The sequence below is a fragment of the Miniopterus schreibersii genome (genome assembly GCF_964146895.1).
Source record: "Miniopterus schreibersii genome assembly, chromosome: 11".
In the NCBI taxonomy this organism is placed as follows: domain Eukaryota; kingdom Metazoa; phylum Chordata; class Mammalia; order Chiroptera; family Miniopteridae; genus Miniopterus; species Miniopterus schreibersii.
The window spans coordinates 51,863,302-51,876,673 of record NC_138111.1 but is presented as its reverse complement, the minus strand read 5'-3'; the positions used below and the strand labels follow the sequence as shown (position 1 = coordinate 51,876,673).

At 41.8% G+C, this 13,372-nt stretch overlaps 1 protein-coding gene across 3 annotated transcripts in view; it reads left to right on the top strand.

Moving 5' to 3' along the window:
• The window catches only part of FREM1 (FRAS1 related extracellular matrix 1), a 140,600-nt gene that overhangs the window by 81,677 nt on the left and 45,551 nt on the right, over nucleotides 1–13,372 (top strand). Inside the window, exons 23-25 of one of the 3 annotated variants that reach the window (XM_081150887.1) lie at nucleotides 1,520–1,661; nucleotides 4,505–4,700; nucleotides 8,469–8,733. In XM_081150887.1, the coding sequence (XP_081007013.1) occupies nucleotides 1,520–1,661; nucleotides 4,505–4,700; nucleotides 8,469–8,733 (603 nt within the window). Of the gene's footprint in view, nucleotides 1–1,519; nucleotides 1,662–4,504; nucleotides 4,701–8,468; nucleotides 8,734–13,372 lie in introns of those variants that run through there. The other 2 variants (XM_081150888.1, XM_081150889.1) reach the window with 2 other exon arrangements.

Sequence of the window (13,372 nt, the reverse complement as noted above, 5' to 3'; positions counted from 1 at the left end):
GGCTAAGAGAGCAAATTCTGGAGCTAGATTGCCTTGGTTCAGCCACATACTGGTGGTGTGACCTTGAACACGACCTTGAACATGGTAGTGAACCTCTCTCTACCTCTTTGTCAACTTCTTTGTAAATGGGGATAATAATACACCCTCTTCATAGGGTTGTTGCGAGACCTGAATGAATTAAAATATGTAAAACTGCTGGAAAAACGAGCCAGTGCATAGTGGGAGCTCGTAAGTGTTATTATTATTATGATGATGATGATTACAAGCAGGCATCCTCATTCTAAAACTACAAAAATGACCCAGCTCCTCATTTATTTCCAATGATTTGAAAGAATAGCTCATGCTCGCTTCCTCCATTTCTGCCCACTGTCTCCATCCTCAACAGCTTTATTGAAGCTGCTCCCTTGATTCCTACCAAGTCCATCGGCTCTTCTCATCTTACTGGACCCTGCTAGGGCTTTTGACACCATTTCTTTGATGTTCCTTTTAGATGCTGTAGTGGATGCTTTGGGTTCCCTGGGTCACATCCCGCAGCCCACCTCTGACGCAGCTGGGGCTGCGGGGGCCTCGCCTCAGCGCCCACGGCCTGTGGCTCCACTTCCCTGCCTCAGGGCTTTCTCTGAAGCAGCCGGGGCACATCCAGCCCATGTCCAGGCATAGCAGAGACACCCAGGGAAGCCTTCAACCTATGGGAGCCAGCGGATGAGATAAATGTCCCAGCCTCCTGTCCTTCAGAAGGACGATTTGATACATATTTTACACGGTTCTTCGAAGGATCCCAGCAGCACTGAGCCCCAGCAGTGAAACACCCTTTGCTGCCCCTTCCTCCTTCCCTCCCTCACTCCTCACTCCACCTCCTGGTCCTGGAAGCTCTTCCCAAAGAAATTGCCTGCAAAGTTCTCGTCCTGGGGCCTCTTTCAGTGTAACTCAGGCTATGACACGCCTTCCCCTCTCTCTGCTTGTCTGTGAAGAGAACACTAGCTATGTGACAGACACTGTGTTTGATCCTTTCACATATGTTACCATGGAGACAGAGAGTCACATAGGGGCCACCGATTACCTTAATATCACCAGACTCCTAATGGCATATCATAAAAGGCCCCAGAACCCCTATGGGTAGGTCGTTGAATCCCTGTAAGTTTCTGGCTGTAAAATTAGAGCAGTGCTACCCGAACCACTTACTTATGGAGCTGATGTTGTATGAAATAAGATACTAGAAACAAAATAATTTTATAAAATAAGTTACAACAAAATTATGCTCTTATATATGCAGACAATTAGAAGTAGGTAATTACGTCATGCCATATTCATTGTTGCTGACTAATTGTCTTTTAGGACTTTTATGTGTAAAGTGAAATGAGAGCCTATTGCATGAGTCTCATCATTTTCAGTACTTTGGATATTGAATATTACTCCCTGATTGTTGAAGACTGCAAACTGGAAGAGTCATTAATGAGTATCCCCTGCTAAAGCAATACCTTCTATTTTCATATCAACCCAGACATCTTCCTTTTTACAGGAAGGCTGAAATTACAGTGAATATGGGTGAAACTCGTGTTATTTCCAGTGCTGTTCTCTCAGCCATAGATGGAGACACACCCAGGGAGAAAATTTACTATCTGTTTGAAAGGCTTCCCCAAAATGGGCAACTTCAGCTTAAGGTTAGTGGTCTTTTTACCTTTATTTTTTAAAATAACTATAGCTCATATAAATTTTCTTAATACACAGATTTCTATAACTGAATTTATTCTCAAATAGCCATATTTTGCCCAGGAGTAGAAAATTTAGTTTTCCTACTTTGGGCTTCACTCACACTATTCTAAATTTTCTTACTCAACCTGGTAAATTCAACCAATATTAAGGATCTTTATTGCTCCCTCCCCACTGGGAATGTACTTAAATTGAGGGAGGGGTGGAGGGAGTTGCTGGGGTAAAGCAAATTGCCTAGTTTCTGATGAGAATCCTTAAGATATCTTCATTCCTGTCATATTTAAAAAAATTTTTTTAAATAGATTTTATTTCTAAGAGCCATTGTTGTGAATATCAATAAAATGATATTAAAGTTTATATGAAGCTCTGGCCAGGTGGCTCAGTTGGTTGGAGCATCATCCCATACACCCAAAGTTTGCAGGTTCGATTCCCAGTCAGGGCACATACCAAGGTGTGTTTGGATCCCTGGTTGGGGCGCATGTGGGAGGCAATCTATCAATGTTTCTCTCTCACGTTGATGTTTCTCACTCCCCCCCTTCTCTAAAATCAATGAACATATCCTCAGGTGAGGATTAAAAAGAAAATTTAAAAAATAAAGTTTATATGGAGAGGCAAAATGCACAAAATAGATGGCATAATATTGAAGGAGAAGAAAGTTGAAGGACTGACACTTTCTGACTTCAAGACTTGCTATAAAGCTGCAGTGATCCAGACAGCACGGGTTTGGTGGAAGAACAGACAAATAGATCAGTGGAACAGAACAGAGATCCCTGAAACACACACACACACACAACGATTTAGCCAACTTAATCTTTGACAAAAGAGCAGAGTCAATACAATGGAGAAAAGCTAGTCTTTTAACAAATGATTTAGACCGTGTGCCTGATGCCCAACACAAATTACAGATCAGCCACTTGAAAAGGTCACTTGAGTAATCCGTCAATTGTTTGTTTGAATGGTGGATTAAGGCGAGCAGCAGCCACCACCAACCATCCCCAATGTGATTATTTGACTGAACGCTTAACTTTTAATGTCATGTAGACTCTCCTCGAAAGGCAGCAAGGATTCATTCTGTGTGGAACAGCTTGATCATCTTAGATTGTAGGTACCATAGAGAATCAGAGTGAAGAGCAATCACTGATTTAAATTGAGGTACAGCTGTGTCCTTATTTCATTCCAGAGAGTAATGAAGCAGAAATGCAGTGAGAGCTCACACGTTTGGGTGGCTTGGGGCTGAAGTGTTTTGGATATGTGGAAATCCAGATGGGTCCAGGTTCCCAGCATGGTGCCACGTATTCTCTCCCAGCTCTTGAGCGGTTCTCCAAGTCTCTCCAAGACCAGGGACTCCAGGCCTCCTGGAATTTCTCCAGGGTTCTTGTTTGCTTGTTGACTTTCCTCAGTTTCCCCACATTGAGTCTGACTCTTTATCTTTTGGGCTTGCAAACGATTTTGTCTAGTCAAAGCTTGCATTTGGGAGCCCAAGTGGGGAATTACACAGAGATGAGAGAGAGCAAAAGATATCTTTTTCTGTATTTACTTCCTGGGGAAAAATTACAAAGGAAAAACGTTAAATAGAATTACAGGCTGTCTAGTTAAAAACCTGAAAGAGAATGTTTTAAAAATTAAATTTGCAAATAGATCTTATGACAGAAACAATGAGCTTAATTATTACAATGTAATTAATTTTCATCCTGTGAGCACTGGAGCAGAACATACCTGTGAACAAATATCCGGGGGGGGGGGGCGCGGGGGGATTGGGGGACATCTATAATACTGTCAAAAATAAAATAATAAAATAAAATAAGATAGAATGACTAAAAGGAAAGTGGTAACACAATGAGAGGAGAGAAAGACAAAGCATTTTTGCCAGGAACTGGCAGTCTGAGGAAAAATGTGTCAAGAAAAAAATGAGTGATTTAAATTTCTGTTTCAGTCTCTTAAACCAGACAGGAAAAGTGCAAGATAATATCATATGATAAATTTTTAAGATGGCAGTTTTCTTGAGTTATGTCTAATAACTTATGGATTATTCTTGGAGAAAGCTGTGTTTTGAGAGAATAACAATAGAATTATTAATCACATACAGATTTATTATTTTTATATTTTCTAATACTCTCAGTTGTCAGCTCCCCCTAGAATAAGGACCTCTTTTAATAAAAATACCACAATTTCTGAACTGAGTTCTGTACAGAATATATGCATAACTAATGTTGACTTGCTTTATAATGATTCTGCTATTTGTAATTATACTTTTTTGCTGACTTAGTGTATAAATGTAGAGCGCAGTAGAGAGCCTGATAATTTTCTTTGGGCATTAGCAAGGTATTTTCGTTTTATCTTCTTCAGATAAACCCTATAACAAACCAGTTTGATAATACAGGTTTGAATAGTTGTACAATGATATGAACTAAAAAAATAAGGAACCCCATGTGAAACGCATTTAATATTTAAAGAATCAATTCCAGCAGCTCAATTACCCACCTGCTCTCATTAATTGGAATATTTAATCAGCTATGATTGCTTATGATAAATACCTTGCAAGTAGCATTGCTGTTGATTTGCCACATGACTGTCAAAAATCCTTTGGCTAACACCATTTTTTCCCAAAAGGCTTAAATTATTTTAATATATTTCTATGAAAGGAAAAAAATCAGGTAAAATGGTAAAAAACTGAATCTGGAGTTTCTCTGCACTATCATTTATATTGGAGGTTTTCAGGGGATATAGAAAATGTTCACCAACACAGCTTGGAAATAAAAAGCATGGGCGGCTGACTAATTCTGGCACCTTTCAGATAGGGAGGGACTGGGTGCCTCTCTACCCTGGCATGAAATGCACTCAGGAGGAAGTGGATCTGAACTTGCTGCGATACGCACACACCGGGGCACTGGATTCCCAAAACCGAGACAACTTCACCTTCTACCTCTGGGATGGCGACAACAGGTCCCCTGCCTTTGACTGTCAGATCACCATCAACGATATGGGAAAAGGTAAAAGCATTTCTACCAAGGTTGACTGGGATCAACTTTTATAACCGGAAATGAGCTGGTGCCAGCACTCCAAGGTTTTTTCTTGTCTCTCTCCCTCCTTCTCTCCCTCCCTCTCTCCCTTTTTTTCTTCCCTTCTTTCTTTTCTTTTCCTTCCAATCTTTACACCCGAAATTCCATCACTGATGATTCAATCCTTTGGCTGCTCACATACTTTGCCTGGAATCTGAGGTTCATGAGAATGGCCAATATATTTGTTACTTTTAGTTTTTCCAAAAGCCTATTGGAAATCCAGGCTTATCTAGAGCATGGCTGCATACACTACTTTAACTGTCAAGGTGTTTTGCTTTAAGTAAAAATTTGCCAAATCAATGTGTTTTATCTTCAGAAAGTGAGTTATTACTTGAAAATGGAGTTTCAAAGGAAGGCAGAGATGAGCAAGGGGGAGTGTAAGCCGTGAAGCCCAGTGCCACTACCCCATACTGGAGGATAAGGGTCATATTTCAGCCATGTATGTAGTCCAGGGTCTGTATATTCCCAGGACCAAGCATAGTCTTAGATCCTCATTACATGCTTGATTGGCTGAATGCTTTCTTTTTTTGCCTTGGCTGCCAGGAACCTCAGAGCTAAATAGGATGCTTAAGTGTAGTAAAAATCTTCCTTCATGTGCATGGTGAAATTACAGTTGTCTTGAATCTTTTGAAACAAATTTTAAGTCAGTTTGGTTGATTTTGAGATGTTTATTTTGAGCTGTATAAATAATATGTTTTATTTATTTGTTTCTTGGTTATAAAAATGTATTCTGTTAAGATGTCTAATAAGTGACTCTCAGATAAGCTAGATGTTTCTCTCTGCAAAAGTAAGACTTGTTCATCATAAGTATATGTCCAGGCAAAATGTAATACAAGTAATATATCAGGGCAGACAACTAATTAATGTGTTAGGATGGACTGTCTTTTCATTGCCTTAGCACAGTGCATTCCTGGGGAGTGCGGTCGGGTGGAGGAGGTTCTGTTCCACACAACCATCTGGGGGTTCTTTCTAGCTGGGGGATGCTTCATCTCCAGAGGCCTTCAAGTCACTCCAAAAGTGAGATATGGAGGAAAATGAGAACATTTCATAGGTGAGGCTTGGAGGTAGGGTCCTGTCTTCTACACATCCCAGTGGTCAAATTGCAATGACTTCCTATGTTAAGGGAGGCTGAGCAATAGAATCTCTAGCTGTGTGTCCAGGAAGAAAAGGAAAGGAGGCTGCCAAGTGCCTCACCAGTCTGCCTCAACTGGCATGTTATTATTTTCTAAAAGGACTTGTGAATACATTAACCTATTAATGTTGTCAGAGGTTCCGAATTTATGTTTTGTTTCTTTTTACATTGTGATGTTTTATATCTGTAGAGTGTATCTTTTTTTTTTTTCAACGTATGAATTTTCTCAAGTGACAGCATAACTTTAAAACCATGATTGTGCATCTCTAAATAAAACTACACTGAATTGTTCGACTAAATCATACCCCTAATATTGAGCTTTTGGGTTAATCCCATTTGGGAGCTATTATTAATAACACGAGGCCCTGCAGGTGCTCTGTATTTTCTGATTTGCACAGTGGCTGAGATGATGTGGGGATCTTTGAGAGAGGCTTGGAAGGACATCATCTGTAGTTGACCCTGCTCTGAACTCCGTCATTACAGTTCCTATTCTGTGCATTGAGGCAAAGCGCAGGTCCTCTTCCTCCCTTCAGATCATCTTCTGTTCTTGATGAAACTGCTTGTGGGTGGTTTTTGTTTCCCACCTTTGTTCATTCCTCTGGCTGCTTTGATGTGTTCAGCTTGACTCCCCTGAAGTGTGTAGGGCTCAGGTTTTGATTTAAAGTTAGGATGGTCATTGATACTGCATTACTCTAGTTGCACAGCATTTTCTTCAAAGCAGAGTATACCAAAAAGACCAATTTGATAATCTGAAACAGGTTTTCCCAATGTTGGCCCTATTGGCATTTGGGGATGAATAATTCTTTATTGTAATGGACTTTCTTGTGTATTGTAGGACGTTCAGCAACATCTCTGGCCTCTACAAACTAGAAGCCGATAGCAACTCCCAGTTGTGATAAGCAAAAGTGCCTGCAGACATTGCCAAATGTCCCCTGGGGGGCAGAATCACCCCTCACGAGAAGCACTGGGCTAAAGTTATATCTACTCGCTGTTTTATTTTCACTTTTTAGTTCCTCCTGGGACCAAATGTCTTCAAAATTTTATTGACCATTTGTATTTTTAAATTTAGAATTGGTTTGGAATTTACTTCACTCACATTTCCTTTTGGATATGCACCCATTTAGTGTTTAAGTATAATAAATCCCTATATATTAAAAAGAGAAAACAAAATAATACAGTGTTTAAGTTTGTGCTCTTGAGTCAGATGACTTGAATACAGATTCTAGCTCCACCTTTTATTAATTGTATAATCATTAAGAAGTTAGTTAGCATTTCTACGCCTTAGTATCCTCATTTATAACCTGGGAAATACGATAATACTCTACCTTGCAATGTTGGTGTGAAGATGTAAGAACCCTGAGGCCTGAGCCTGGCACAAAGCAGAAGCTCTGTTAGGTATGATCATTATTTTTAATGAGCAGAATTGGATTATAATCCTTAATTTGCGAAACACTGCATCATTAGTCTATGTGCGACCCACTCTGCTTCACTCACTCATACATTTAAAGATATATATATTTCCTGCCTGTGTGGCTCAGCTGTGGAGCATTGACCTAGGGTCTAGGAGATCGAGGTTCAATTCCCGGTCAGGGCACATGCCCGGGTTGCGGGCTCGATCCCCAGCAGGGGATATGCAGGAGGCAGCCGATAAGTGACTCTCTCACCATTGATGTTTCTATCTCTCTCTCTTCCTCTCCCTTCCTCTCTCTGAAATGAATAAAAATATATTAAAAAAGTAAAATGTATAATAAACACCGTGCAACCACTGTACAATTCAAGGACTGAAATATGAACAGTAACCAACATCTACCTCTGTTCTCTTCCCATCCTCTGCCCTGAATTTTGTGTTAATTTTTTTCTTGCTTTTGCTTATAGTTTTCTGGGACTTACAAAACTAACAAACGTTAGTAAGCTACATCTGTGTGGCTGCAGGTAGCTGTAGTTCATCCATTTTGCTATTGTGTAAGATTCAGTTATATGAATGGGTCACGGTTTGTTTATATATTCACTTTCCAAAAAGGCATTTGGGTTGTCGCCAGTGTTTTCAATTACGAACAGTGCCGCGGTGACCTTCCCGGGACGTGTCTCCTGGGTGCAAGTGCACGGGTTTCTCTCCAGTACACAGCTGGAGTGGCGTCTCTGGGTCAAGGTGTACGTGATATTCAACTCTTTACAAAATGATGCCAAATCACGTGCCAATGTTTTCTTCTACCAGAATCACATGAAAGAGTCTCTCGATCTACATCATCTTCAGCACTTGGCATCGTCAGACGTCTGCATTTTTGCTAATCAGAGGATTACAAGATGGCAACTTTTTGTGATGTTGATTTGTATTTCTATGATTATTGAGATTGAGCATCTATTTGTATTTTTATCGGCCATATGTGTTTCCTCTTCTGTGTAATATCTTCTCATAGCTTTTGCCTAATCCTTTCATTAATCATAGTTATATAAACCTTCTACATCATGTTAGTTTTGATTTCTGCACAGATTGGCCTTTGGTTTTTTTTTTCACCTTGGACATTTTGTTTTTTTAAATTGGGTTCTTGACCTCTTCTGCCACGTAGGTGATATTGTCATCCTTGCAAAACCACTTGTGGTGCCTCAAGGTGACAGAGGTTTCGTGACGACCACCACTCTCCTTGCTATGGACGGAACAGACAAGCCTGAGGAACTGCTCTATGTCATCACCTCCCCGCCGCGATACGGCCAGGTGGAGTACGTCCGCTACCCGGGAGTCCCCATCACAAGTTTCAGCCAAATGGACATAGCAGGACAGACAGTCTGCTACGTACATAAGAGGAAGGCACCTGTCCCCAGTGACACATTCAGGTGAGCCCCTAGGAAATGCTTCAGAACCCCTTCCCTGAATTAATGCTTAGAAAGACAAAAGGAGGGGGAAATGAGCCCTTTTCCAGCTCTGGTATAGCTGTGTTCTTCTACTACCTAGCTGTGTAAAGGTGAAAGTGCACAATTAAAATGACAGCAACAAGGCAAGAAATGATGGCTTGTTTAAAAATAAACACATAAGCATATTTAAGAGCAAGCTGTTCTATGAGAAGGAATGGGAAGACCTGAGGATGCCATCTAAAGGGAGACATAGAAAAGGAATTTACCACTCTTTTAAGGATGTGTGCCTATACGAGGGAAAGGTATTTGCTAGTAAACATTTGGCACAAGCAGATACTGCCTGTGACATAATGTGTTTGGGTAACCATATCATAAATCATGTTGTCATATAGTGGGTCTTATTTCCCCATAGAAACAACGTTGTGATTGGGGGCTGTGCACCTGTTCAAGGATTGTGTATCAAATAAATCATTGAAATGAACAACAATCTGGTGAAAAGGCAAGGATACCACATTAATGAGTCTACATTCATTTAAAATACTGAAACCTGTTTCCAGGCGCATAAAGCAGGAGAAACTCTAGAGGGTCTATCATCTAGCAGTTCTCAAAGCTGGCAAAGTCCAGGTCCTCGATAGAAACACAGGTCTTCAGGGCTAGGATAAAAACCAAGAAATCCTGGACTAGCCTTTGGGTGAACCATGGTACATATCCAACCCTGAGTTTTACCCATTAAGGAGGCCCTGAGAGCATTGGTTCATCTGTCATACCCTCAGGGATGCTGAATAATTTTCATCGTGTCAGAGTACGACCTTCACAAGAGTGCTAGAAAATAACATAAATGCAGCCTACTCCCATATTAGTCAGTGGTTCCCCATAAATAGTAAAGTGTACCAACACACTCATGTTCAGATATCATGCTCAATCCTGCATTTTTATCCATCTAAATTCAATATGTCACTATGATAAACACTGTTTAAATGTCAGTCAAGATGATTTTGGTTGCTTTTTTAGCATTTAGAATTATGATTTGGATAGCTGAACTGTTAAAAAATTCAGGGAAGTTTGAACTATTACCCTTTTTTCCCTCTTGACAAAAAGCAGATAATCATTTGATAACTATTTGATTAATCAGTATCTTCATAACCAATTCAGTGCTTGAATGTTGCTAGTCATCAACTAAATAAAACATGAGATGTGGGGAGTCCTTTCACACTGCTGCTTTTGCTCCAGAAGTGCCGTGGTATAATTGTTGAGGCGCACGCTTGGGTCAAGCACTGCCTCCGTTACTCCTTCCCCCCCCTTGTCCTCACTGCTGCCACGGGCCCTCAAGGGTCAAGCCACACTTCCCTGTGCCCCCGTTTCCTCTTCTGTGAACACGAATGATGCTCATAGTACCTGTGTCCAGGGTTGTTGGGAGGTTTAAATGAGCTGATATATGAAGTAATTAAACAATATGTGGCATGTAAGAAGAACAAAATAAGTATTAGCTGCTATTATTACTACTATTGTTGTTTTATCATTTTTTATTATATTCTTTCCTTGGCCCCCTTTTTCCCTCTGATCTTTACAATACCAAGCATAACCTTAAGGGAGGAAAGAAGTTACAATGGAGATTGTTCTTTTTTCCCCATTAACTACTGGACAGTGGTTGCTTCTTGGTTCAATCCATGTATATCAGATTCAGGGCTTTTAATTTTATGCTTGTTTCTAGAATTTTTTGCTTTCATTTGTTCCCATTCCCCCCTGGTCGGTGCCTACCACACAGTCTACTGAAGACATTAGTAACTTTATTGGAGAAACCAGTGACCCTGCTGAAGAATCCAGTGGATAAATGTGTGAAGATGTTGACAAAGGCATGTTAGGTATTAATTAGATGGTGGTGATGAACTAAGAATGAAAAACAAAATCTCCACATTTGGTGATACTGTAAAACATTCCTAAATCACAGCTATAGAAAGTCTTACAAAAGGGCACTTTAGAAATCATTTACCCCAGAAATCTCTAAATTTCTATATCCTCAAGAGAGTTACCTGGGAGATTTATAAAAATACAAATTCTCGGGCCTCCCTGCAGAGAGGTGACTTTGATAAGTCCTGACTAAGGAACCCGTATTTTTACAAGCTCTCCAGGTTTGTCTGCTGGAGTCAGGACCAGCAATCACTGCCCTGGCCCAGTCCATTGTTCTAAGTACACGCCGAGGGGTTTTGAAGACATACAGAAAGCCCTCTCTGGGTCTCCCAGAGACAGAAAATGAAGGGGCTGAATTGTTGGGGCCCTGGGCCCTCACCCCCACTTACTAATAGAGCTTTGTTTTGTTCTCTGTTTTGATAGTTTGGTTTTTTGTTTGTTTTGCACACTGGACTTTCTCTGAGCGGTTTCCTTTTAGCAGAAAGGCTGTGGTTCTGTTGCCCAAGTGCGTGATTTGTACCACCTGTAATATAAAGGTGCAGAATGAAGCAGGCTGGCCCCGGAAGAAGGAAAGGGAGAGTGAGAAACCCCCTCCTACTCCCTTTCAGTTTGCTCCATGCTTCGGATTGTTTCCAGAAGGAAGTCTCAGGCCTGTGCTGATACGTCCTGGGCAGCTTTTCAATATTTACTGTTTTCCCTTTTTAACAGACAGAGTACAAGCCTCAGGCTCCGGGCCATTGGGCAACAATATCTAGCTAGAATAAAAAACATTCTTTTCTTATATGTATGTTTGTAGTATTTATGGTGATTCCATTTTTAGTAGTTAAAAGGTTTCCTTGTAAGTGCCTTTATTTAAGTAAAAAAGTGAGATGATATGAAGCAGTATTAAGTAATAAGAGTTCAGGTAGTACAAGAAAATGGCAAAAATTAGGACTAATCTTGAAGATTAGTCAACTGGCCTGTAGGGAGAAAATAAACAACAAAGGGTGAAAGCATTGATTCAGTCCAGTCTTCATTTACACGTAGGAAAGATAATACTGCTTGGCCACCTGCAATGCATCAGGCGGTGCACTAGACACTTTTTGTACATCATTTCCTTACACCTCCACCTTGAGAGAGATGGTTCGTTCCCATTTTATGCATGAGAAAACTGAGGGCCCAACGGGCAAAGAAAGTCACCTAGACTGAAAAAAACCTGAGAATCAGAGCTGAACTGGGGCTGAGACCTCATTTTGGAGAGTTCTTTCCATGATACCTCATTGTACCAATAATTTGTGGAGAATCTGCGCTTGTGCGAAGGAACCTCCTCAACGTGCGGTTCTGATGCGCGGCAGCACTTTTGCACGTTTAGAACGGAAGAGCCCAGCATCTGCCCGGACCCGCGTCTGGATCCTGTCGTCCTCCTGACCCAGTCGCGGCGGCTGTGTTGTTTGTCAAGTGGCGCCGAACCGAAGCCGAAAGCCCGTTTTAATGAAAGTGTGATCATGGTACTTTTTAAAAATTAAATATATGCAACCAATCTAATCACCTAAATTTATGTTGCTCGCTGTTAAATCTGGCAAGAAATTTGGCTGCGTAGGGGCGATAAATTCTGTGGCAGAGGATTCCCCCCCATCTCTTTTTAATGTAAGGTATGGCAGCATTAATTAAACGGGGAGAGGGGGGCGTTTAATGATCAGATTTTCCCTTCTGCAGAAATATTTTGCGAATCATAAATTTCTCCAGCATTGTTTGGTGCTGCTGGCCTGGAAGAAAGATTTGGCAGCACTTTCGAGGACAGATGACACCAAGTGATTAGCAAGCTGACTTCAGCTGCTGGCAGCCGTGCACGAAAAGAACATGCTAATGTCCTCCATTTTGACATGCCGGCTGGACTTTTTTTTTTTTTTCCCCTGAGGAACTGGCTCTGTTTATGATTCCATTTTTATCCTTTAAATGCCATGACAGATGGCAGATTCTTCAGCCAACTCTATTGCCAGGAAATGCAGAAAGCTTGAAAGCACCATGGTAATGGTGAAATCAGACCAGGCAGGCACCCAGGCAAATCGGAGAGTCATTCCCCAAATTTCATGAGAACAATGGTCATCTTGGCTGCTTCTCAGGGAAGCACAATAAAGGGAATGAAACAAAATCGACCCCCAGAAGGAGCCGCTACCCCGATACCAGCTTCTGAGCCTGGGGGTGGGTGCCGTCGTGGCCACGGCGTTGCTGCTTGAAAACTTGAGAATATATTTGGAGGGTTTCTTTCGGGGGCGGGAGGGAATGTTGTGGAAGATCGTCTGGTTACCCTTTGCAGACATGAACGGCGCTGACCTTGCTGCTCTCGAAGGTTCTGCTGGGCTTGCTTTGCCTGGGAAGCCAACCATGACTGTTGACCCTGTCTCTCCCCGGGACAGTGTTTCTCTGCCCGTGAGTAGTTCGCATTGTCACTTGGGAGAGTGAATGATGAGCTTGCCCCCGTGGCGTTTAGAAACGGCACCCTTTTCACCGCGGGCTTACTAGCTGTAGGTCAGCGCAGACAGCTGCCTCAGTGCCCCAGCTGGGAACGCTGGCCTCGGTACACGCACTCCCTTCTCCTCCGTGGCCCCGGCCCTGCTTGCCCTCACTGCCATCTGTCTGGTGTCAGGCGGCCGCTTTCCAGCGCCGTCAGATCCCCATCATCAGGCCGAGAGGAGTCTGAGGCCTGGACCATAGACGGCTTCATTGCCCTCAC